The sequence below is a fragment of the Rhipicephalus microplus genome, chromosome 2 (genome assembly GCF_043290135.1).
Source record: "Rhipicephalus microplus isolate Deutch F79 chromosome 2, USDA_Rmic, whole genome shotgun sequence".
NCBI classification, from domain to species: domain Eukaryota; kingdom Metazoa; phylum Arthropoda; class Arachnida; order Ixodida; family Ixodidae; genus Rhipicephalus; species Rhipicephalus microplus.
Genome location: NC_134701.1, coordinates 125,629,486 through 125,657,030, shown reverse-complemented (window position 1 = coordinate 125,657,030; position 27,545 = coordinate 125,629,486). Strand labels below are relative to the sequence as shown.

The following is a 27,545-nucleotide window of genomic DNA, read 5'->3' as shown; positions in this document are numbered from 1 at the left end:
CACGCGCGGAATCGCGGCCTATTGCGGTCATACGCGTGTAGCCGGTGTGAAGGGTTCACGTTGGACTAAGCGGCGCCGGGCAGCGTGCGGAACTGTGTTTGTTCGAGTGCGCTCACCTCCGCACTGTGTGCACGCTGGGGGGCACGTTCCAGTCTCAATAATTCGGCTCCTGCGGCAGATATTCTACTTGCCGAATCACGTGGCGTCGTGCTTAACGCAAATGCGAGACTTCGAAGCGGATAATACTTCACAATTGAAATATCCGATTACAGTAGCGTGCTCGAATATCTTACCGTATAGACTCGTCTGACCATCTGCTCGTTCCCCTCGTTTTTGCGCCATACCTACTTCTCCGATCACAGGGCGCGGAAATTGGCAGAAATTGGTTGCAAGCGCTTTTATCAGAGCAGTAGTTGTGGCAGTAGTATATGTGATTTTCATCCGAGATGGCATTCATGGAGGAGTAGATCGGAAGCACCGGTCCTATTAATTACTCCTCCGGTGGTGGGCACGCATCCTGCTTTGATGGCTCTTTCCAAAAGCTGTAATACGGAGTGACCTCTAAATGTATATATATTCCGCGTTAAAATACAGAAGATTGTGAATGGAGCCTATTTCATTACCTCATGTGGTAATGTTTGTTGGTATCAGAGCGGAAAGAACTTTTGTTTCACATTACGATTGCCTGGTGATATCAGAAGTGAGTGCGTAAAGCTGAGTTCCATAAAGTATTACTATAGCGCGATCGCTCTGTTTAGAGACGAAGTGCGTATGCCCTGGGCTTTTTCACTCGTTCGTCATTTTCATTCTGATTGCCCTATTGGCGCTCGTATTTCTATCAGTTTTCCTGACGTGTTAACTAACAAGATTTAGGTAGCACTCGGTATACATTTCCTATTTATACGGTCTCTAAGCCCAAAAGTGAATCATGCGGTGAGCTTTAGACTGTCACGTGACCACAAACAAGTGGCGCATTTTTCATTTGTTCTGTAATCTTTAAGTCGGTGCATCTTCGAAACGACCCCAGTTTTCTCTGCTACTCCTTCTGCTTCGGAGGCTGGGAAGAGACGCGAATGAAAGACGACCGTCCGCATGGAAAAATAATTTTCCAACGCGAGCAGCTGGTGCCGTTCGCTTGTGTGCGCGGCGCCGCCAACAACGCGCGCGAGCCTGCTTCTGCGCCGCCTTTCTTACTTCGCACGGCAACCGCGATTCAAAAGAAGTCGGCTCGCGACTCTCTTTCTTGTGGCCGCGTCTGCGACATCGCTCGTTTTCTTGTGCAGCCCTTCGCTTCAGCCGTGGCTTGGCTACTTCTGCGTCGTGCGCTGCTCATTTGAATGCCGCTCGCGTCACCGCGCCACGCGGTCTCGTAACAGTTGCTCGCGTGTGTGTGCGAGTGAGACTAACTGGTCCGACGTGTGGGGTCTCCGACGTACAATGGTCTCCTCTGGTGCCATTTTCGGAGGCCCGGTGGTGATGTCAACTGTCAGCTGACATTCGTTCGGTCTTGCCTGTTGGCGCGTTGCCGCAGAACAAATGAAAGTCACTGACCCTAACAAAGAAGGTAAGCGTCGCGTTGCGTGTGTGTTGCGAAACCATTATGGTTCGTTCGCGTTTATTCTATGAGCACTGACCCTGCAGTTCCGTTTTCACTGACAAATCTGACGCAATTGCGTATGTGAAATTGTGTTCCTATGAACAAGACCAGCTCAATGAATTACTCGGCAGTTCTGCATGAGGTTTACTGATTGCCCTGCTATGACGTCATTGGATTCATTGTTGCAGCGTTAGTGCAACATGAAGTGACTTTTATTTGAACATGAAGTGACTAACTATTTGAGCATACGTGTCCATATGTACTTTCGCTAACTTTAGTGATATAATGATATCGGAGTACCACTAAAGTCGTACACCAAGGTGTGTTCCGAGTTCTGTGAATGTTTTTTTGCTCTGTTTTTATTGTATTTCTTGCATTTGTACTGCGCGACAATCTAAATGTGAAGTGGGAGCGTCCTGTGTGTCATTTCCTGACGTTACGCATGTAAAAACGTGTCGACGTTCATTAGCCGCTCTGTTAAGCCACTCACAACATAAACGGTGACTAAAACAAGTCAATCTACAGCTGAGGATCCCTTCATTTTCTAAGAAGAAGAATATGGCACGTATACCTCACCATCATTACAGCCTCAGCACAGTCAGTCGGCGCAAGGCTTGTTATGTGACAGCTAGCTCCAGGCTCGTTATGTCGTTCTCGCTTGTGCGTGCCGTATCAGTTGTTGCGACAACAATCCCGCGTGGTAAAGAACTTGTTACGCTTAGCCACTGCGCCATTACAAGAGCGGCGTGGCGTGTGTTACTCTGTCTCTTCACGTAAAATAAAAAGTGGCCGTATTCCTGCCTCGCAGTTGGAAGCTTCTTGGCTGAAGATAACTCTCGTTGCAAAGATTTAGTTATAGTACGTGACAAATTTAGAGAGCTAGTGTTCGCATGTCTAAATTACCTTTTTGTAAAGCGCAATGAAGAGAACAACAATTTTTTGCGTATTGCATGATTGTTGTTTTGTAATAAAATTACTTCCTCTCTTGGGGTGAGGATACGTTTGACAGCGGGAAAAAAAGTGGTGACGCCACTTGAGGGTAAAGATTTGAAAGTTGTCTCCTATACGGCCTATATAATATTTTACTCATGAAAGAGAACTACGTTGTTGTGTTCTTAGAAAACCGTCGACTTAGCGTGCTAAGGTTCAGAAACTTTTATTCAGTAGCCTCCTTTCGCCCCTCTTCCACGGGATACCAAACTGGACGTTCGTCCTGTTAACCTCTTTGCATCATCATCATCATCATCATCATCATCATCATCATCATCATCATCATCATCATCACAATCTTCATCTTCTTCTTCTTCTTCTTCTTCATCATCCTGACTACGTCCACTGCACGACAAAGGCCTCTCCCATGTTCCGCCAGTCAACTCAGTCCTGTGCTTGCTGCTGCCAATTTATAGCCGCAAACTTCTTAATCTTATCTGCCCACCTAACCTTCTGTCTCCCCTTAACCCGCTTGCCTTCTCCAGGAATCCAGTTAGTTACTCCTAATGACCAGCGGTTATCCTGTCTACGTGCTACATGCCCGGCCCATGTCCATTTCCTCTTCTTGATTTCAACTATGATATCCTTAGGCCCGGTTTGTTCCCTAACCCACTCTGCTCTCTTCTTCTCTCTTGAGGTTACACCTACCATTTTTCTTTCCATTGCTCGCTGCATCGTCCTCAATTTAAGGTGAACCCTGTCTGTAAGTCTCCAGGTTTTTGCTCCGTAGCTAAGTACTGGCAAGATGCAGCTGTTATATACCTTCCTCTTAATGGATAGTGGTAGTCTACCTGTCATGATTTGAAAGTGCTTGTCAAATATGCTCCACCGTATTCTTCTTCTTCTAGTTACTTCAGTCTCGTGGTTCGGCTCCGTGGTTATTACTAGTCCTAAGTAGACAGAGTATTTTACAACTGCAAGTGCACTGCTACCTATCTCCAAGCGCTGTTCTCTTCCGAAGTCGTTGTACGTCACTTTCGTTTCCTGTATAGATTAATTTTAAGACCTACTTTACTGCTCTCCTTGTCTAACTCTCTAATTATGAGTTGCAATTTGTTCCCTGAGTTACTCAGCAATGCAATGTCATCGGTGGAGCGCAGGTTACTAAGGTGCTCTCCATTAACTTTTATGCCTAACTGTTCCCATTCTAGGACTCTGAAAACATCCTGTCAGCACTTGGCAAATAGCATTGGGGAGAATGTATCCCCCTGCCTTACACCCTTCTTTATTGGTATTCTGTTGCTTTTTTATGAAGCACTATAGTAGCAGATGATCCCCTGTAGATTTATTCCAGGATGTTCACATATGCTTCATCGATGCCCTGATTCCGCAGTGTCTCCATGACTGCTGATATTTCTACTGAATCAAACGCCTTCTCGTAATCTATGAAGGCTATGTATAGTGGTTGGTTATATTCTGAGCATTTATCTATTACCTGATTGACAGTATGAATGTGGTCGATTGTTGAGAAGCCTGTTCGAAATCCTGCTTGTTCGTTTGCTTGATTAAATTTTAATGGTTTCTTTACTCTGTTAGCAATTAGTTTTGTAAATAGCTTGTAATACTATAAAGAGCAAGCTGATTAGCGTGTAATTCTTCAAGTCCTTGTCATCTCCTTTGTCATGTATTAGGATGACGTGAGCATTCTTCCAAGATTCTGGTACTGTGGTAAAATGGTGCAAGTAAAATAAATAAAATGATTCGTGGCAGAGATAAAATTGATTCAGGATTGTTTGCGTGGTATCAAGTTTTCTACCACAGAATTACTATAACTTTTGGCAGTTTTCTGGAAAAAGGAACACTGAATCATGTAGGAGAAGTGCTCTCCTTATCGCGTGTAATAATAGGCTGCAGACGCGCAGAATAGCGCCAGCTGTCAAGACATCTCAATTGTGCAGCAAGTGGATGTTTCAAAGTGCCACTTTTACAAAGTAGTCAAGCATATTTAATCTTACTCATTAGCAAAAGCATCAACAAAGTGAACAGCTGTGTATATGCATGCGTTTAAGGACACGTAGTGAGGCCCTTCGCTGATTGGCAAAAGCAGTTGTGGCGTTGTGAGCACAGCACAGCTGTGCTTGCTGAAGGTATTTTAGGATAGCTTGAAACAAGCAACGCTGTGCGCTGAATCTTGGTTTCTTTGCGGCATGGTTGTGGCGTGCACTGAGAAGAAAAACAGGCTAGCAGTTGACAAGGCAATGTGCACGGGGCACGATCAATCATCATCATCATCATAATCGTCATCAGCAGCAGCCTGACTGCGCGGGCGTCTCCCATAATTTGCTGATCAAACCGATCTTGTACTTTGTGCTTCCACTTTATTCGTGCAAACTTTTAAATTTGATCGACCTACGTGACTTTTTGTTTCCGCTTTGTGCGTTTCCATTTTCTGGAAATCCAGTAAGTTATCCCTAATGACCAGCGGTTATCCTGCCAATACGAGCTATATACTTGCCCGGCCCATGTCCATTTCTTCTTCTTGATTTAAACTATGATATCCTTCTACGTCAGTTTGTTCCCTGACCCACTCTGTTCTCTTTTTGTCGTCTCTTAGGTTGCACCTATCATTTTCCTTTCCCTGTCTCGCTGCGTCGTCCTCAATTTAACCTGCACCCTCCTTGTAAGCCTCCAGGTTTCTGCTCCAAAGTTAAGTACCGGCAAGATGCCTCTGCTATATGCCTTTCTCTTCAGGTGTAGTGGCAGATTACCAATTATGACTTGAGAATGCTTGCCGAACGTGATCCTCTCTATCACTATTCTTTTAGGTTACTACACTCTCTTAGTTCGGCTCCACAGTTACTACCTGTCCTAAGTAGACGTATTCTTTTACCACTCCCTATGGTCCTCTACTTTTGCCCCGTCGCGATGGTCTAATGGCTAAGGTACTCGGCTGCTGACCCGCAGGTCGCAGGATCGAATCCCGGCTGTGGCGGCTGCATTTTCGGTGGAGGCGAAAATGCTTTAGGTCCGTGTGCTTACATTTGGGTGCACGTTAAAGAACTCCTGATGGTCGAAATTTCTGGAGCCCTCCGCTACGGCGTCTCTCATAATCATATGGTGGTTTTTGGACGTTAAACCCCACCTATAAATCGACTCTCCACTTATCATAAAGCGTTATTTTCTGGTGAGACTGTTGTAGAATACTTTAGTTTTGTGCATAATAATTTTCGGGCCCAATTTTCTGCTTTCCGTGTCCAGTGCTGTACTCATGAGCTGTAATTTGTCCACCGAGTTCTCATCTGTTATTCACAGGTTACTAAACTACTGTCGATTAACTCTTATTGCCAACACTTTCCAATTTAGGGACAAGAAAACTTCCTGTAAACACGCGGTGAATGGAATTAGAGGGAACGTGTTTCCTTGCCTTACACCCTTGTTTACTGGAACTTTGTCGCTTTCCTAGTGAAGGATTAGGGTGGCTGATTCGCTGCAGATTTTTTCCAGTATGTTTGGGTAGGGTTCTTCGATGCCCTGATTCCGTAGCGCCTGCATTACTGCTGATCTCTCGACTGAGTCAAACGCCTTCTCATAGTCTGTGAGGCTATGTATTGGTGTTCGTTGTATTCCGTGCATTTCTATATTACCTGATCGATAGTACGAATATGGTTTATTGTGGAGGAGCCTGTACTAAATCCTGCGCGGTGTTTTGGTTGAATTCTAATGTAGCCTTAATTTTATTAGCTATTATATTGTATATAGCTTGTACTGAACGGACAATAAGCCAATCGGCCTGTAATTTTCAAGTCCTTGACGTCTCCTTTCTCATGGATTAAGATGATTCTGGCGTTTTCCCAAGATTGTGATACTCTTCTAGTGAAGGGACACTTCGTATATAAGGTGGCCACTTTTTATAACACTATCTTTCCGCCATCTTTCAGCAGCTTCGTTGTTACGTTATCCTCACCAGCGATTTTGCCTCGTTGCATTCCTTCTATAGCTCTCAATACTTCGCCGGTGGTTAATGGGGGAATATCAAATTCCTCTGGGCTAATATTGTGTATCGTTCTCGTTGTTTTGGTGTCTGTACAGCTCTCATTAGAAGTTTCTTGACCCTTTAACTATCGTGTCCGTATTAGTTGTGGCATTGCTTTCTTTGTCCTTTAATGCATACTTCCGATTTATGCCTATGCACAAGCTTGCCTTCGCAGCTTTCAGGCTTTTCCCGCTTTATACCGCATGTTCGATTTTCTCCATGCCATACCTTATTATCTTGATTGAACAGCGCACACGAGACCACAATGAAGCAAAAGGATACAGACAGGTGCTGGCTCGCAACTAACATTTATTTGGGAAAGAACAGCCGATATATAGGTGAACTGCAGCTTAACAGGAAATGCAAAAAAAAAAAAACCTGACAGCAATACATCCGAACACCACCGCAAGCAAGAGAAAAAATATTCATCAGTATCATCTTCTGCAGGTTCTGAAAAGACAGTCAAAATCTGCGTCGCTCAGCGCAATTGACCGCATGCTGACACACTTATCGTTTTTCTTTCGGATGTGGAAGGCTTCAATTACTTCTTTTTCTAACTGATTTTTATGATACCACAGTATCATTGTGTCATTGAAGAAGAGTACACAGCTGCATTTGTGACAATGCGTGGTGAGGAAGTACGGTTTTCACTCTAATAATGAGCGCTCGTGTTCCCGTAGACGAACGTTGATGCATCTTCCGCTTTGACCAATCCAAGGTGCATGCGCTAAAACTGACATTGGCTGAAGCGGAAGATGCATAAAACTTACAAATGTGCAAACATGATAATCATGATATTGAAATCATGTACGGCATATTTGCATCCGCGTCGTAACTTTATGTTAATTTTATAGTGACATATCAACCGTCGTCATTCGTGCTTCGCATATCATCAATTCTTACAGTACGTGGTATCCGCCATTTTTTTCTGAACTTTCAGAAATACTTCATGTATTTTCAGAGAATATTCTCGTACTTTCAGAAATATCTATTGTATTTTTAAACTTTCGGAAATACTTCTTCAACGGAAGGGTGAAAAGTAACATCGAGTTTTTCAGTATTTCATGTTACTTGGCCACAGCATGTTGTCTAATCTGTTGACCAATAGAACCCTATAGAGTGCCTTTTTTTAAACGTAAGGTATGCGATACCAAATATTTTTTCCATTAAAGCCTAAAATTTATTGAATCAATCAATCATAAATGACTTAGAGTGCATATTATTATGTAAGGGACAGAGTAGGTAAAAAGGCGAATTAACGCCTGACAAGGAGCCGTCACCCAGCCCAGTTCATAAGGCATACAAGTAGCAATAATGTACATACGTTAAAGCACTAATAAACAAAGGAGTAGTGATAGTTTAACACTTTCCGTAACAATTCATAAAACATCATTAGAAAAACACCGATGCTTCGAGACCTGTCTGTAAGACATTACTGTACAGTAAAGGTGTAGTGTAATGTTTTTTTTTTATTTGAAGACAAACACGAGCAATGTGTAGAAATACCCAGACTACTTAAATAAGAACCGTGCCATGACAACTGACCAAAGTTTTACATATATTCATACACGTCAATTTTTAACATAAACCTGTGTGATTTCACAGGCGGAGGAAAATTACTTTGGAAGCGTTACCAGATATGTGTGCATTTTTTTTCAAGCGCAATTACTGAGCGGCTCTCTTTAAATATGGTAGTGATTGCGGGATGTGCATTCTATGGTTCGAGGATCAGATACTGTAGCCTTTGTGCACCGTAGTTCGTATTTTTTTTGCTGCAATATGTTATGCGTCTTAAGCTGTATGTATTATGTCTTCAAGAAAATGCATCGTGAAATCCGGGCGCGTTAAATTTTAAGTTATCACATATGATCATCGATATTCTTTTTGTTTATGACGTTTTAAAACATTGATATGTTATGTTTGTGAAAGAGTGGAGTATATAATGAGTTCTAAAATGAACCCGATCGATTATTCGTATTCTTTTCTCTAGTCCATGAGTGCATTTTTTTGTTTGCCTTAGTAGTATTTCAATTTTTTTGCTGTTCTTACAGGCATAAATTATTGCTCACTTACGCATTACCACATGCAAGAACTCGTATCGAAATTAGCCACTTCCTAGATGGTTGTCGTCAAGGTTGCTTATGCGCAATCTCGTCATTTCCAACACTCTTTGGAAAGGAGTGAAACCCAGTGACTCTGGTTATATTTGCTATGCGTATCTGCGAGTCCCAGTATAGCCGCTAAAAGTGCTTTCAAGGAGGAGATAAGTGCTTTCAAAGCTGTTGCGCGCAGTATTTCATTGTTTAATACAGAGAACAAACTTCCCATTGCTTGGTCTAAGGGGAATATGCTTGAACCATGACGATCAAGACCCCTCGTACGCTTTCATTCGGGAAAATAACTTGTGACGTACGCTGTGATCGATGGTATCAATTTATACTTCGTATACTGAACGGGACGTTGCCGTAGCTGGCAAAAGTGCGAATCGAGGCACCATGCAATTTACTTCGCAATAATATAACTGGTCACAAAACTGTTGCGACCGTTTAGGGATCTATAGCGTATCAATGCATTGCATATAATGCGTCTAATGCGTATGAATGCAGTGAGAAATAGCGTGAGCCTCAGGTTGGCTCTCTTCTCCGACACCATCGCTTTTCTAGACGCGTACCCACTGTACATAATTTCACCATATAGATTAATTTCACCATATAAGTGATGTATGCTGAAAATAGTGTCATTTGAGTGCAATTCATCCGGCTACAAATGTTGAAAATATTCTTAGTTGTGCGCAGTTCTGTTGAACAGCGAGAAAATATATTTGACTTTTTCTGTACTTGATAGTTATGTATTCTTTCATTTATGCCCTGTACTCCAGTGTCTTACTAGTTATTGCTTGAATGTATTGTTTAAATCCCACTCCTGCATGGGCCCGGGTAGGGCCTGCAGTATCTGTAAATAAATAAATAAATAAATATAAGCGCCGATTCACGATTGGCTGAAGGAAGCATGTAGAGAGATTCTCTTTAGCTCCTTCCTACATTGACTTCATGCCCGTGTGCTCAGATTTGGGTGCACGTTAAAGAACCCCAGGTGGTCTAAATTTCCGGAGCCCTCCACTACGGCGTCTCTCATAATCATATAGTGGTTTTGGGACGTTAAACCCCACATATCAATCAAATCATCGACTTCATCTCGCCGCTCCCAAAGTTACTTAGCACTTTCGAAAAGAGCCGAACAACGATGGCGAAACAACAAGAAAGTAATAAAGCTGTGAACAAAACTTCTTCTATTGTCTCGTCTACGTGTGACTCTATCCTTGTGGTTATGCAATCTGGTGCTCTCGCGATGTTCCCATTGTATAACTGGATGTACAGGATCTTTTTACCTTCAGCTAGCTGTGGATGCGTTGACAATTAACGTAATTAATAGAACAAAATACTCGAGCGAGCTCGCATTTGCGGGTTCAATTCTCAAACAGAACGCGAACAACGAAACAGCGACGACGCACACGCGCACACAAAAGCGAGTGTCAGCGATGACCAACGAGGATCATCGTTTATTCGGGGCAAAACGCTCAACATGCATGCGAGAAAGAAACGAATGGCTGCGCACAAGCACACCTGCCGCAATAGGTGAATGATCTCGAAATAAATCTGTGTTCTCATGTTATTGATCGTTGAATATATGAAACTTCTGTAATGCCTTGTTTCGGCCCTCATTATCAATTATTCTGGCACGTATGTTGTCATCCACAGCGCCGTACAATGGTAATACCGAAGTATTTTGTATAGCTTTTAGATGAATCATTGTGTGATCGGAAAGTCCGAAAGCGCTTAGCGCGTTCGAGGATGGACACCATATACGTTTAATATGAGCAAAGTGTTCGCAAGACTTCGCGGCCAAATATTTCTTACACTGTAATGCATTAAACTGTAATAGCTATACAAAGCACTCCAAAGTTAGCAATGTGCGGTGGAGAGAAATACACTTTATAAGCGACCCCAAACCATCCACCGCCGTCGGCGGCGTCCGCAGTCTTCTCTCTCTCTCTCTCTCTCTGTATATATATATATATATATATATATATATATATATATATATATATATATATATATATATATATATATATATATATATATATTGGTGTCAGTAACGCGCCTTATATCCAGATGGTAGCGTTGCCTCCACGACATCCATCGCACGAGCCGCTCTCGACGGGAGACTGAGAGATGAGAGAGAAGGTGGGCGCGCGAGAGAGAGGGGTGCGCGCGCAGCTGCAGCGAGCGAGGAGAGCGGAGGAGCGACACCGATATTAGCGTCGCGTCCGTGGCTTATTCGGTAGAGCGTCGCGCTGTGGCCCGCCAAGCCCTCTTTCTTTTAAAGATGGAGAGAAGACTGCGGACGCCGCCGACGGCGGTGGATGGTTTGGGGTAGCTTATAAAGTGTATTCACACTTAAAAAACTATTGCCGTGAAAACTTGGTGTGTAAATGAAGCTTCCCTCTTTCTTTTTTTTTTATCGCTCGGCTACGCACCGGACATGGCGGTCTTATGGCGCTTGACTTCTGACATGTGGGTATCGGGATCGAATCCCTACCGTGGTAGTTGTGTTTGCTTAAGGCTCGTGTACTTAGATTTAGGTGTACGTCAAAGAATTCCAGATATTTTCGCGGCCCTTCTTGGTGGCGTCCATCATAATGATCTCATGGCTTTGGGAGGTTAAACCCCAACAATTATTACAGCTTGTGTATGTTGTGCTTTTATTCTCCTTTCAAATGCGAAGCATTATTTAGCAAACTTCGGCGACCTTGAGCGTATCTATCTATCTATCTATCTATCTATCTATCTATCTATCTATCTATCTGTCTGTCTGTCTGTCTGTCTGTCTGTCTGTCTGTCTGTCTGTCTGTCTGTCTGTCTGTCTGTCTGTCTGTCTGTGTCTCTGTGTCTGTCTGTCTGTCTGTCTGTGTCTCTGTGTCTGTCTGTCTGTGTCTCTGTGTCTGTCTGTGTGTGTCTCTGTGTCTGTCTGTGTGTGTCTCTGTGTCTGTCTGTGTGTCTCTGTCTGTCTGTGTGTCTGTCTGTCTGTCTGTGTGTCTGTGTCTGTCTGTCTGTCTGTCTGTGTGTCTGTGTCTGTCTGTCTCTGTGTCTGTCTGTCTGTCTCTGTGTCTGTCTGTCTGTCTCTGTGTGTCTGTGTCTGTCTGTCTGTCTCTGTCTGTCTGTCTGTCTGTCTGTGTCTGTCTGTCTCTGTCTGTCTGTCTGTCTGTCTGTCTGTCTAGCCACCTAGGACTTTTAGCTCTCCTGGCCGTTTTGATAATGATATTGATACCAAACTTGATGTGGCATAACATGATTGCAAGAACATGTTTGACTAGTCATAACATGAAGATCATGACGTGTTTGTCATGGATGTCATGTTTGTCATGGATGTCATGATTTTCATATCATAGTCCTGCAGCTCTTGCAGTGGTATCGTTCACATTGCATGTTGCAAAAGTGGGAAGGTATGATATGATTGCATGGCAAACACAAGCGACAGACCCTAACATGAAAATATGACATGCCTGTCATGTAACAACATTACTACATGCCACGCTCATGATGCGCTCGTGGCCGTTTCGCTAGCGTCACATGTACCAAATTTGGTATTATAGTACGTGAATGAATGACGAAGGTATGTGACTGGTACAAACATGATAATCTTAAGATGCGTGTCGCGTAACAACATTACTACATGCCACGCTCATGATGCGCTGGTGGCCGTTTCGCTAGTTTCACATGTACCAAATTGCACGACATGCGTGCCATGTAACGTGACTACATGCCACACTCGTGATGCACTCACGGCCGTTTCGCTAGCTTCAGTCATGCCAAATTTGGTATTACTTGACGCCAATGGATGACGAAGGTATGTGACTGCATGGTGCAAACATTACCATCATGAGATGTGAGTCATGCAAGAACATGACTACATGCCACAGTCAAGGCGTCAATACATTTCAACATGACGCGGTGAGTGTGCTCGCCGGCATTCATTTCGTCGCGTCACGCCGGCGTTGCCACGACAGGCACCGGTCCTGGCATATAATCACAGGCGTGCGCCGCACTGCGTTGCTTTGACACACGCTTGTTTCAGCGTATCCAGCAAACCTCCTTCACGAAAAGAGGGAGACGCAGTGTTGTCTGGGTAACGCATCGGCTCGAAATGCAGCATGTCGCATTTCGCATCGGTTGCCGTCGGGCCGCGCTGACGGACGCGCCCGTCACCTCTGACGTCAGGCGATAGAGTGCTCGTGTTTTGCTAACGTATCATCGCTGTGCCCGGCGTGCGTGCGCATGAACGCTAGCTACATTGGAGTATATTGGGTGCTTTATGATGCGCTCGGTGTCGTTTTGCCAGCTCCACAAACTCCAAATTTGGTGTTACGTGACGTCAATGGATGATGAAAGTATATGTCTGGTGGAAACATAATCCTGATACGCGCGTGATATAAGAACATGACAACATACCACGCTCATAGCGTGCTTGCGGCCGTTTTGATAGCTCCACATATACTAAATTTGGTATCACATGATGTGAATAGATGGCAAAGGTAAACGATGCATCCAAACATAATCATGACGCGGAAGACATGTATGGCATCATTTACCTCCACCTCGTAACTTTGTGCTGATCTTAAAGTGACAAATAAACCTTTCCCATTCTTGCTTCGCATATCATCGATTCCCACTGTACGTGGGATCTGCCAATTTTTTTATGGTAACGCCTGTGTTTGCAATATGCAGTATGTAGATGGGATGAGGCTAGGTCTGTCTTTCCAGTAATTTAAAGGAATTTCGCCAGTGGTGCTCGCTAAAAAACAAAAAACGATTTTGTATGTGGAGTAGATTGATGTACGCACCGATTTCAAATTAATTCATATTTGGGTGGGCAAATGGACTAAGCCCAAAGATAGACCTACACCACATTATTGACACACACACGCACGTACGCTAACACGCACGCACGTGCACACACACACACACACGCACGCACATATATATATATTTTATAAAGTGTCAATATTGTGGTGCGTGAGTGTGTGGTTTTGCAGGGTGTTTCGCTTTTCCTCCAAGCTGAATTTTCACCGAAGACAGTCTTTTATTGATGAAGGACCATCGAAACACTGCCTGTGATTTTCACACAGCTAAAGCAGTCCTGAAGTTACCTTGTCACTTCCCATGTGCTGTTTTGTGTATGTGTCATCAACTGTGCGTATCAAGTCGCTCCTCACAGTATTCATGATGCACCGCATGATGCAAGCGTCCGACTCGGCCGTGAAGTACTCAGTAAAGAACCCCCATTCTCTTGTCGATCTACATGCATGCAAGAAGACCTCCACGTACTACCGTGCTATACTTTAGAAAATGAACACAGTTGCATAGCTTGCAAGTAACAATGTCAAATAAGTGTACAGTCTCGGGAGACATCGTTAAAATGCCACAGTGAAAGGCCTTAAAAAATTACGGCATATTCTTGATGTGAATGATGACGAGGGAGCAATGCTCCGGCGGACCATTGACTCCCGTACTTTGCCCACTCAATTATGCAAAGACGTGACAACATGTGTGTACAGTTTATACAAAGTTGCTTATTATTCCCAATGCACATATAGTGTTGAGATGCTCATATGAATATTCATATGGATATCCACATATATATAGATGTTCATATCTATATCCATAATAACGTTTATGCGGCTAGATATGTGGATATAGATATTCACGTGATATTCATATGGTTATTCTTATGAATGTCCATATGGACAGAGATATCCATACCGTGTCACGCCTAGGGACAGAGGACATGGCTCGACTCTAACAAGCTTGCCCCTAAAAAAAACTTAGTGGTGGTTGTCAGTTAGCGATTCGTATTCTCGTTGATGCATGCTAACAATACACTCTAATTAGAGGCCGTAAAAAGCAGTTTTATTGCATTTTTTCCATGTGTTTCTACACGAATCAGTGGTCAATTAAAAAGCAGTTGTTCAACTCGGCATGCACATATTGCTTAAGGGTTCTTCACAGCTAGCTTGCAGCAGCTGCTTCATGTTGATTGGAACGAGGAACTTCTGCGAGATCCTGAATGTTGTCGCTCCCTTTGTGAACGAACGTCACGACAACGCTATGCATCCCTAAAGAGATATCGCCAATGAATCGTGTAAAGAACCGGTTTGTTGTTGAAAGCACGTTGCAAATTTGCTCTCTTTTATCTAAGAGACCTTTGCTCTGTTGAACAAAAGATGTAACACAGTTTTTTACATTTTTTATTATTTTATTTTATTTTTGTCCAGCACTAACGGCACTGCCAACACTAGCAGCGAAGCTAGCGTGCCGCCGGAGGCGATGAGCTCACGGTCATGGCGACAGCTGCCTTGGACCGTGGGTATCAACCTGGTTGCATTCGGGGCACACCTGTGCGCCTGCGGATGCTTTGTCTACCTGCCGCCCATGCTGCGAAAGGCCGGATTCTCGGAAAAGGTGACCGTAACTCCCACGATTTCATGGCGATCATGCGGCGCTCTACTCAAGACTGGGCTTTTATGCACATCTTACTTTCACAATGGGACATAGCTCACGGAGGGTGTGGCGCAACAACATGTTTAGTGTGACTGTTTTGTGACCTTTGTGTCGCTAACCATCAACATTACCTGCGAATGCGAACGGCCACTGCGTTTGTGACGCATGCAGCTTACATTCAAACGTAAAGACTACTTCCTAATACAGTCTCTTTATAAACACTACATTTCATGCTACCTGCGGGACGCTCGCAGGAACTACACGTTTCCACGGTTTCTCAGTAATTAATTCCTGTGATAGAATATTTTCCCACTATTCTCATTAATTTAAAATTCTGATTGATTAAATATTGGCAGATCCCACGTGCAGTGGGAATCGATCATAAACGAAGCATGAATGAAGGTTGATATGTCACTTTAAAGGCACCACAACGCTACGACACGCATTGATGTAGTACACAGTAAACAAGTAGAAATGCTATGCGCCCTCAGGAATCTGCATAATGTGCAAGTACATTGTTTATAGTCGCGTAAATACGGCATCAGTAACGTTTGTAATACCAGCGCAAGCAGTGATAGGCATGTATAATATGCCGTACATGACTTCCATCTCATGATTATCATCTTTTCACCTGGTGTTCGTGTTCGTTGTCCATTCACGTCACGTAATACCGAATTTGGTATATCTGAAACATAGCAGTGAACGCGCTGTGAGGGTAGCATGTGGTCGTGTTTTACAGGACATGCTGATGATGATTATCATGTTTTGATGTGTAACTTACCTTTGTCGTTCATTAACCTCACGCAATACCAAATTGGGTGATCTGAAGCTAGCCAAACGGCTGCGGTATCATGAGCTTCGTATGTAGTCATGTTCTTGCATGACACAAATGTCATGATTATCATGTTTGCACGAGTCATACACATTCGTCATTTATTCCCGTCAAGCAGCGTCAAATTTGGTATGTGAAGATAGCGAGATGGTCGCGAACTCACTATGACGTAGCATGTAGTCATGTTTTACATGACAGGCATGTCATGATTATCATGTTAAGACGTGTCATTTTCTTCTTCGTCTGTTCACGTTAAGTAAAACGAAATTTGGTATATGTGAAGCTAGCGAAACGACCGCGAGTGCATTACGAGCGTGGCATGTATACATGTTTTAAAGGTGATAGTCTTTCTTGGGGACCTTCGACGCAAAAATTTTGGGCTGTCTGTCTGTCTGTACATTTGTCTGTTTGTCCACTCCTAACGGTACTCCAAACGACATCAAAGTGACTAAACAACACTTCAACGGCCGACCCCATTCGCAGCGCCCACCAATATTGCTCAAGGTTCAGTGTTCATACTTGTGCGATTGTCAATTAAAAAGCAATTATTGCGCATATCTGAGGGCACATAACAACACGTCAATATTATGTATGTGTATTTTTTACTAGAAAAGGCGTACATAAGTAATTTTAAGGATCGTAGGCTTTAAAACGCTGCACTGGCCACGCAACGCTTGCCGAAACGGCAAGTGTTTCCAGCGCTTTGCTAAGACGACACGATGATGGCACCTACCCGTCGCCTTGCGTTCTACATCTTAAGACCTCGGAGACAGGCGCGCATGGCGTGTGCCCCGTTTTCTAGGATAACTTCCAGATAGCACTCATGTCTCGCGTGTGATGTGACTTGACGCACTCATTCGCCTCCGTTGTACGCTCGAGGCACTCTAACGCAGCGCCTCCAGAACTCCATTCACCGATTTTCTTGCACAGAACATCAAATAAAAGTTTTGTTCACTCTCTTCAGACGCAATTGACTATCGTCTTTCAATGACATTTGCTGTAACATGCAGTTATGGGGCCAATTTTTTACATGACTGCATGTCATGATCACATGGTTGCACCAGTCATATATCTTATTAATCCATTCACGTCATCTAATACCACACTTGGTATATGTGAAGCTACCTAAATAGCCACGAGTGTGCTATGAGCGTAGCATGTAGTCATGTTTTACATGACAGTCATGTAATGTTTATTATATTTGGACGTGTAATTCACCTTGGTCGTCCGTTCGCATCACGTAATACCAAATTTGGTACATGTGAAGCTAGTGAGAGGCCGCGAGCACTTCATGAGCGCGGCATGTAGTCACGTTCTTAAAAGACACGCATGTCATGGTTATGTGTGCACCAGTCATATACCTTCATCATACATTCATGTCATGTAATACCAAATTCGTTAGATGTGAAGCTAGCGAAATGACCGCGAGCACATCATGAGCGTATAGTGTGTAGTCATGATATAAATGACATGCATGTAATGATTTTCACGTTACTACCTGCCACCTATGTTCGGGATGCAGTAATGTCGTACCGTACCAGTTTTGCAATATTTCATGTAAACGAAATTACCGGAAGAGCAACAAGAGCATGACATGCAAATCATCCCATTCATGATATACATCTCATGGTTTTCATGTTTAGACTAGTCACTTGTGCTCGTTATATAGTTATGTTGCACCATAAATATTTGGTATAGATCCCATCATTGAAACAGCAAGGAGAGCTAAATGTCGACGGCGACTAGATAGACAGATAAGCTCGAAGTCCCCGAAGTTTACTAAGAAATGCTTTGAATTTAATATGTTGGGTTTAACGTTCCAAAACCACCATAAGATTACGAGAGACACCATAGTGCAGAGATTAGGAAATTTCGACCGCCTGAGTTTCAATAACCTGCACCCAAATCTGAGCACACGAGCCTACAGCATTTTCGTCTCCTTTGAAAATGCTGCTGCCGTGGCAGAGATTTCATTCCGTGACCTGGAAGTCAGCAACTGAGTACTTTAGCTGATAGACCACCGCGACAGGGCTATGTACAATTCTGCTCGAATACGAGATGAAAGTAGCAGCTTCTAGCTTGTGCGTATGCTCCTTTACATTACCATGTTGCCAGATATTATGTATGTATGCTCAGTGATAAAACAAAGATTTCATATTTGAGAGCATTTTATAGCAACAGAAACTATAAAAAAACATTCAGAAGATTGGCGTTCACCGCCCTATTATGACTTGGCACGGCGCAGTGGGAGACTCCAGATCAATTTTTCGCCATCTTGAGTTTCTTGAGGTGCATCCAAGTATGAGTGCACTGGTGTCCTTGCATATAGCTTCCTTCAATGTGTGGAAAATGACAGGTGTAGCCACAAGAGGTAAGAAGACAGCAGAGTGGGTTAGGCAACAAGTGGTGGTTATGAAGAGGATAGTTGAAATCAAGATGAAGAAATGGACATGGGCCGGGCTGTTAACGCGTAGGCAGGGATACTGACTGAATTTATAGAGAAGGCAAATGCGTTGGGAGAAGACAGAAAACTAGGTGGGTAGATGAGATTAAGAAGATGGCAGGTATAGCGCGACAACAGGAAGCGCATGGCGGGGTTGACTGGCGGAACATGGGAGAGGCAATTGACCTGCAGTAGACGTGGTCAGGCCGATGACGATGATGATGGTGGTGATGACATGCTGCGGCCATAGCCGTGCTATACTAACTCGAGTCCTCGAGATTAGAAGCGAGACACCTTAGCTGTAAAGATACAAATTAACGGTGTCCTTCGCCCTTTTTTTTGTATCGGGATAAGTCGGCCTGGTAGAGGCACTGCATGCAAGCTCCTATATATGACGTATATACGTGTTCTAAAACATACCAATATGTTGTGTTCTATGTCAATAGCCGTTCTAGATAAGCTAGTCCTCAGGTTGTAGAGCCGAGAAGTGAGAAAGAAAGAAAGCAAAGCACTGGAACTAAGGTTTATGTCCTCTTCTATCAAATCGTATAGGCACTGCTCATTATAGTATCCAGTACCCTTATATGAACATGTGTATATCGACTAGTTGAGGAAGACGGTCAGGCGATGCTATGATGCCCAGTTTACGCATGTTGATATGACTTTCGAGGTTGTCGCAATATCCAATGGGGAATCCGTGGAGTCAGGCCGCCCAACCTAAATATATGGCAACTCCTGCTGCCCCACCTGCTCCCCCACACTTTCTGCTGTCTGCACCATTCTCCAATGATTGATGCTTTCTAAGTTTTCACCTTGTTGACGATCATTCATTTTTGTTACGGCAATGTCATTATTTATGGAGGTTACCGAAAGGATTTATCATTTTTACGTTTCCACGCTTCATTTTGTTTGGATTTGAAGGAAAGACCGCGCTTTCTCTTTGTAGAAACCGACGTGTTGTGCTTAATAAGCATGTACATAAAGATCTAGTTTCCGGCATAGAGCAAAGAAGCAGACCTGAGGGAGCATTGCACAATGTTATAGAGAGGGATAAAAAAAGTCACAGTTTCACCAAAAAGACGAACCAATGATTGTGATAGCAACATATTCGATTGTTTTAAGAAGCAAAGACAGCATGTTTAGGAGCAATATGAATTGTGGTAAACATGCGCTTGCTAAGTAACCAAGTTTCCTGCGGCGTGGCCACAGTAGATGACCACAACAAGGCTCGTGCGCAGTGACGGCATTGATGAGGAGTGTTTCCCGTGGGCCGCGCATGCTGGCAATAAGGTCTATACCTTGTCTGATGCCGCTGGTGGCAGTTTGTTATGTGTACGGCGCATCTATAGGTGAACGGGCGGTCCAGATACACTTTCGGCGCCATTTTGTTTTTGTGTTGAGAGCGGAGCCCATAGAAGCTGCCATCTGCTGTGGCATCAAGAGCCGCGCGCTGAACGTTGCCGCGATAGTGTGGCAGCCATAAGTACCACCTCTTGTTCGCTCACAAGTTAAGCGTGTGCGCCGAGGCACAGACCACCCTGGCCGGAAAGGTGATGTTCCCCAGAAATAGGAGGCGAGCGCATCCTTCCCCTTATATATATATATATATATATATATACATATATATATATACATGGAGGCCTTGGTGATGGCGAAAACCAAGCGAGACTGTTCATATAATTGCTATTGCAATAAAGGAAAGAAATAAAGAACCATTTGATGAAAAATAGCATGTCAGGTACATGAATTTGCAATGATTCAACAGATACCCTCATGGCGTCTTAGCCAACAACACAGAGCCATTAATTGCACTTCTCATACTGCAGTCAGAATGCAAGGTAAACATTGCAATTACCTGAGAAGCTGCATTTTTGGCGTCAGAATATATGAAATGGCATATAGAGTATACATCTCATGTACATACGTGGGGCCCTGTCCAAGCACAGGGCATGTGTAATCTTGCTTCTTTTCAGACAGCTTTGTGATCGCGAGCTTGGTAACAGTCATAGATAGATAGTAAGTTATTACTAGCGATGTGCGATGACTATGCAATCGCGCAAAGAACTTCCCCATTTGAGAAAATTTTAAGTATTAGTGTGTTTGAAGTGATACACGCACATAATTCTTAGTGCATGTATGCGAAAGTCCTTGAGAGATATTGCTAAGAAAATAGATCACAATACACTCGTTATTAAAAAAAAAATGTTTTGTTAGCCTGGTTGAATGGGTAACCAAAAGTGAGAGAAAAGTGGCTTTTTTGGCGGGTAGCCAGCTAGGTGTTTATGATATTTTATTTCTAATAACAGATATTTATAGCAATCAATAGTTGTACTTATGTTTCCACTTAGCTTATGAGCCACAACTTGCATTTTCCTTAGGCAGCTTGTGCACACGGGAACAAAACTATAGTATACACACGTAAGTTCCTTAATTCGCAGCGCCTGTTGCCACCTTAACCTTAAAGGGCTGGTTTCGCAGAATTTCCACTGCCAGCATGATTGGTTAAGGGGAAAATTGACATAAGTGTGAAAGAAAGCAAAAGAAACCCTTTGTAATTAGAAGTCGGAACTCGTTTGTTCCTGTGTGTTAGTCCGTCTTTTATGCGGTTATTTTCACGCTCGTGAATAATCAAATAACCCGAGTCGACATTGTTGTGAACTTCTGTTAAGTGGGAATCGAACCCAGGTTCTGCATGGTGAGCAGATGTTGTGCCATAGAGTCTTGGCCGTGCTCGAATTTTTTTTTTGTGAGTCTTATTTGGTGCGTGACGTGACATTGAAGAGTGTGATTCTGTGTAGAAGTAGCGTATTATCATATCAGGCTATAAAATATGTGAATGGTGCAACGTGTGGTTCGTTTAAAGGCCCCCAAATCGGAAAGCATGCAGGCACACTATCACAGTTAATAACAGCAACAACAGCGTGTGAAGCTGAGAAGTTGTGCGCGTTGCCATACAGACGCCTAGTGGATTCTTTGCCGACTCGCAAAAGGATGAACTGTAGTGTACTGGGTACTTCACAGCTGTTCTTGCAGTAGGCGTGATAGGGCATAGTTGGAAAACTGCAGGTTTTACATGCACATACAATCTTTTTTTTGCTTCACAGTTGAAATGCCCAGCAAAACGCGAAGCTAGGCTAGCAATTGACAAGGCGATGTAAAGAAGGTTCAATTAGGCTATTGCGTTCTAGTCTTCAGCGCGAGGTTCACGCATCCTTCAAGATTTTAAAACACTTGATACACCGCACAAAGTGCCATGATATAGCAATTAGTAGTTTTTCAGAAGGGCCTTTTATCGTTCAGGTAGCACTGTACCGCAGAAGCAGGAACTTCACATTTATAGCCTGAAATACCTGTATTAAGAATAATCGGAACATTATCACATTATTGTGCATATTTATCAAGCTGTGCAACTAAACAGTTTGTATCACGGTATTCCATAATAAGGAACGGGCTAATACCATTTTGTTACCGGCATGGTACATTTAGGTACTACTAAATCTATATAAAATTAGTCTGTTATTAAAGCTTGCTAATTTCATTATCGATATAGCCACCCTCTTATCTAATTTCTTGCTTTATTTTGGCTTAATATTATTTTTCGCTTAGCATGCGTGAGGATTCTGTATGGCACTTGGTTTGTAGTTATAACTGGCAGCTATGCCCTCCTTTTACTCAGGCACGCGGAGTGATCCTGGGCATGGGCCCCTTCCTGTGCATCCTGGGTGTACCGCTCGTGGGAGCCTGGAGCGACCGGTGTCGCTCGCGGTTGGGGCGCCGGCGACCGTTCCTTCTGGGCCTCGGTGCGCTTCTCAGCCTCGCGCTGGCAGCCATTGCGTTTGCCGACCTCATCTTTGCCCCTTCTGCGCACGGCCCCGTGCTGGCGGTGGCCACCATTGTCCTTGACTTCGCTACGCAGGTGATACTCCTTTGTCTAATGCAAAAAAAAGTTTGGTGAACGGCTTATACATAGTGAAGGCACGTGTTTCAGCTCCACACACATGAAACCAGGGAAGAAGTGGAGCATGCAGTGTGCACTGATGTTCCCTATAGCAAAATATTTCTGCTTTGCTGCGTTACGCATCACCGGTTACCTAAAGCACCATCACATTGTAGATCTGTTTAAAGTCTTGTATCACATAAATGCCCTTCCCGTAGAGATCTTTAATTCTTCCTACATCTTCTTCCTGCTTTCTTTCTTTAAAACCTTTTAAATGGTCATTTCTCCTCTCGTCCCTCCTCAATTTCCCCTTCTTTTCACACCCCCTTGCTATAATATGCTATACACGACTTTGCTGCACTATAGAAGCTGTATGTCATGTACCCACTACCAATAATGCAGAATAATACTACGCAAGGCATTGTCATGCTATACCCTCTGTTAAATTTCACACGCTCATTGCACAAGAAGAAGAAAAACTGCAGGCGAGCGAGCTCGTGAGTTCGTTCGAAGAAGACAATGGAAACCCACCTTGAAAAGCCTAAATGTTCATATCACCATTTTTTTATCTTTTCGTTGTTTCCATTTATCCAGAAAAAGCATAATAGCACCACTTCTTTAAAAACTGGGCCTGCAATTGTAAGAACCCGTTCTTTCTTTTGGAGTCTCTACACTGGAGTACAGCAGCAGAGATGTTTTATTTGCTGTTTAGAAATACATCACTGCGACAACAATTCTCTTGCTAAACTTTGCACTCGCTACATATTGTTCGATTCGCACTTGAAACTTTAAATTATAAATAGCAAACTCGCGTTTTTAGGAATGAAGCAATATGGAAAATATCGGGAGAATTCGTGTTATAATCGGCCAATTCACTCCATTAGGTACGAGCCAAGCGCTGATGAAAAGAACAACACCACCAATTTTTGGTCAGTCCCGTTGAGTGAGCATGAGCCATAGTGGAGGCATTATCATCATTTTCGTTTACATTATCAACTCATTCGGACACTAAAAAACATCGGTCTGTGTTTTTGAGTCCGTGTCGACTGTTTCATTGGTCACATATTTTATATTTGGTACCGTTAAACTCGGGAAATGACAACCAAGAGCTACCGTCAAGGGACATTGCTGGTGGCTACCTACTGGTACAGTTACAAACCACTGAGGCCTTCCGAGCAGCTGACCACCATAGATAAGTTGAAGATCAAGAGGACCACCTGAAAGGCTCAAAACACCAAGCTAATTCAAGAGGCGAGTGCTATACCTGATAATGATGACATGACATTGAGACAAATATATGAAATTCATGACAGACTATAAAATAGCAACGAGGAGCTGAAAAAGATGAACGAAAAGATTTAAAGCCACATAAGTGACGAGGCCTTCGAAGTGGAGTATGGTGTTTTCATCAAATAGACTAACACAATTTGCATGTTAGCGGAACTTCAGAGTAAACGCCGGCAGCACAGCGATGTATTTGTTGTTTCACCATCCGACGAAGCTCGGGACGTGCAGCAGCTACATTGAACCAGCTTAAAGGCCAGGAGTTAAGATGCCAAAGTGGACAATTAGTCCTTTCGCAGGTGACTTGTGCACGTGGAACGCATTCTGGAAGAAATTTCATCAGCTCATCAACAGGAACGAAAATCTCACCTTGGCTGAAGAAATCGATTATCTCAGCCTTTTATTCAAGAGCGACACGGCAACAGCCATAGCAAGGCTTCTTACCAAGGAAGCATGTTACGAAGAAGCGCCTGAAACAAGAGTACTTTTAGAAGCTGTGAAGGCTCACTCTAGTACGGTTTTCTGGGGCAGTGGTACAAGTCCGCAAGCTCTATGATCAAGTGCTCATTAATACGCGGGGCCTTGACACTCTTGGCTTGAGCAAAGGGTCTTTTTTATCGGTCTTATGCGACCTTTTGCTGAGGTCTTTGCAGTATGACATCGTCATAGCGTATAATCGATCCTGCGCGACCCAGCATGAAAGTGTCAGCAACGATCAACATGCCACAGAAGGTAATAGTCTCCTTCACTTTGTATTGAATTTGAAAGCCCCGAGAAAAGTGAATTTGGGGAACAGGAAGGATGCGTTGAAATGGCCTATTCCAGAAATAAACATCCCCGCATTGACAATGTGACTCCAGCGTCATCGGTTTTTCCCAACCAAGCTTCAAAGTTATCTTCAGATACAGGCTGCATCATTATTTGCAAGTATACGCTCCACTTCACGGACTCCTGCTACAGAGACCTGCCGCTGTCAGAGAAGAAGCTTCTCACCGGCAACTTGAGAGACTTGAGGCAACGACAAAAGGTCTCTGAGTAAGAGGTTGCAGGCGTAGGATTGCATGCTCGGGATGTAGAGGTTGCCATGCGTCAAGTATGTGCGATTAGGAAAAGCTGAGCTGATGAGTGCGTGAAGACGTCAAAGGCAGCAGTACGAGCGTATGTGCAGCTACCACCAAGCACAATGTAAGTGGTGACACTTCGACCTGCGTGCTCCTGCAAACTTATGTGTTTCTACATGCTTGCTGCTACATAGGCTGTGACCAATTATTCGTGTCGCTACATAAGAGGCGTGTTCGATGGAGGACGTGAACGCACATTCATAACCGATGAACTTTCAAGGCAGTTGAAGTTAAAGTGTCTTAGCTTTGCAACTATTGCAATCAATACTTTTGGCAACATCAGCCCTTACACATTGAAAGACTCCGTATTGTAGAGCTTTACCTCAGAAGTCAGCACTCTGACGTGAAATTGACAATGAAGGCCATCGAGATACCCCACAATTGCCTAGGCATGTCAGACAGCACGATGGCCTCGGTGTGTGTTACATCATTCTAGAAAACTGGGCACGATATTGCCAATGAGCCGTTCCACTCATTCATTGAGAAGGAAAATAGAATAACTGGGCTGGTCGGCTTCGACCAGTTGCGGGCGGTGATCACTGGCGAAATGCACAGACCGGGAATTAAAAGAAAAGTCATTGTCATAAACTTGAAGTTGGCATGGACATTCCAAGGGAGCGCAGAACACTTGTCGTCAAAGGCAGTTGACTCACGAGTCATAATATTTGTGCAGTAAAACTGAAGTAGGTGTGGAATTAAAGTTTATCTGGTCATTTGGGGAACTACTGAGTATAGGCATATCTGATCTCGGAAACAAGGAGATCGAGATCGAGGCAGATACGAAGTGTCATTTCTCTGGGAAGTTGGGTTTGAATTATGTGACAACAAGGAAGTCACCACTATAAGACGGAAGAAACTTTTGAGCTGCTTATCCAACAGAGAAGGTCTTCTGCAGCCTTACGACGTCATGATAGGTGACTTAGTCGAACATGCATAATTAGTGAAGGACCCACCTGCGAATCCGGCACAAGCTTTCTACATGCCACATGAAGAATGATTGATTTGTGTGGTTTTACAACCCAAAAGCACCATATGAAAATGAGATACACCGAAGTGAAGGGATCCAATAATTTGGACCACTTGGGATTTTTCCATGTGCACCCAAATCTGAGCACACAGGCGTACAGCATTTTTACTTCCATGGAAAATGCTGCTGCCGCAGCCGGTTTTCAATCCCATGACCTGCGGGTCAGCAGAAGAGTACCTTAGCTACTAGACCACCGCAGCAGAGCTTGACACATAAAGAAGTTATTCCAAAACAGGCTTTGACAACAAAAGTTGAATTCGTCCTCAACAAGTCGTCAAAGCCATGAGGATGCAAGTCGCTCAACGAGTGTTTAGAGTAAGGCAACAACTTTTACCAAGACCTCGCAGGGATATTGCTGCACTTCAGAACGAACCCCATTGCCATACTGGTGGATATCAAAAAGCCCTTTACTCAGACTTGAAAAAAAGAAAAGGACAGAGATGCCTTCCACTTTCTCTAGTTCGATAAAGGCGATGTTGTGGAGTTTAAATCGAAATTTTCAACAGAAGCAACTGCTTGAATGAAGAATGACCAGAGTACCTTTTGGAGCGACCTGCAGCCCATTTATACTGACAGCGACCATTCTTCATCACATTAGAACAGCCCCGCTAAGTATGGCCTCGGCTGCCAAAACATTGAGCGAATCGTTCTACATCGACGACTTAATAACAGGAGCTGATACTGACGACGAAGATGTTGAGTTTTGTAAAAATGCGTAAGAGCTCATGCTTTCGGCAAAAATGAATCTTCGCAAATGAACAATAAACTCTGTGGGGCTTATCAACCTGTTGGAAGGCAAAAACCAATCAACCAGGAAAGAAATGATGGTACTTCAAGAAGCTTCAGTTAGAGTACTAGCAATTGCATTGAGTCCCCAGAGCAATGGCTTCAACTTTTCGAAGGCCAATCTTTTTGCTTGCTTTTCTTGACGCAAAAGCAGACACAAAAAAATTGGTTCTGCAAGCAGCATCAAGAGTTTTCGACCCGATGGGATTCGTCACACCGTACACAGTGTTCGTACAAATATTTTTTCAGAATGTCTGGCCCCGTGTTACACTTGGATGAGTGTTTGTATTTATGAGAAGAATGGCAAGATTGGGTGAACCAGCTGACAAAACATGAATCAATTAAGGTTCCGCGCTACTTCAACAGCAACAAAGATAAGCTGCCCCACAAACTATAAGTGCATGTTTTTTGCGGCGCAAGTCCCTTAGTATACGGTATAGTGGCCTTTATCGTGGCTGACAAAGCAAGGCGACCCCATTTACTAATGGCACAGTCATGTGTGGCACCCCTCAAGACGGTAACTTTGCCTAGTTCAAAGCTTCTGGGGGCATTTTCAGATGCCAGGATGAGTTTTATATTTATTGCATTTACGGGCTCCCAGCAGAGCTGCACAATGCGGATAAATTAAACAATGGCGTACGCTATCACGAAATAAGGGCGATGCACAGAAGTTGAAGCAGTTCAATCACAACAGAGTCACAGAGATACAAGAGCCAAATGAGCATTATGCTTAGAAGCATTGCCCTAGTAATGACAATCTTGCCGACCTGCTGACACAAGGCGCATCTCTCGGCCAGGTAGATAAGAGCACATTGTGGTGGCGTGGGCCTAGCTGGCTAAAAGAACCGAAACACAAGTGTGCATCCCAATTAGTGCGAACAGCGAATTAAAAGCTCATAATTGTGAGCAAGTCGCCATTCAATTATTCCTTACCAATAAAGCCTTGCCTACGCTACTTGCAGTGGAGCGTTGTAGCAGACTTTACAAACTTCTGAGA

The 27,545-nt window shown here is 43.6% G+C and overlaps 1 protein-coding gene across 6 annotated transcripts in view; it reads left to right on the top strand.

Moving 5' to 3' along the window:
* Positions 1-27,545, top strand: part of LOC119170756 (solute carrier family 45 member 3) — a 269,172-nt gene that overhangs the window by 169,170 nt on the left and 72,457 nt on the right. For 5 of the 6 annotated variants that reach the window (XM_075886770.1, XM_075886769.1, XM_075886766.1 and 2 more), the window contains exons 2-3: positions 14,893-15,079; positions 22,070-22,309. In XM_075886770.1, coding sequence (XP_075742885.1) covers positions 14,893-15,079; positions 22,070-22,309 — 427 coding nt within the window. Of the gene's footprint in view, positions 1-1,359; positions 1,565-14,892; positions 15,080-22,069; positions 22,310-27,545 lie in introns of those variants that run through there. The other variant, XM_075886767.1, reaches the window with a different exon arrangement.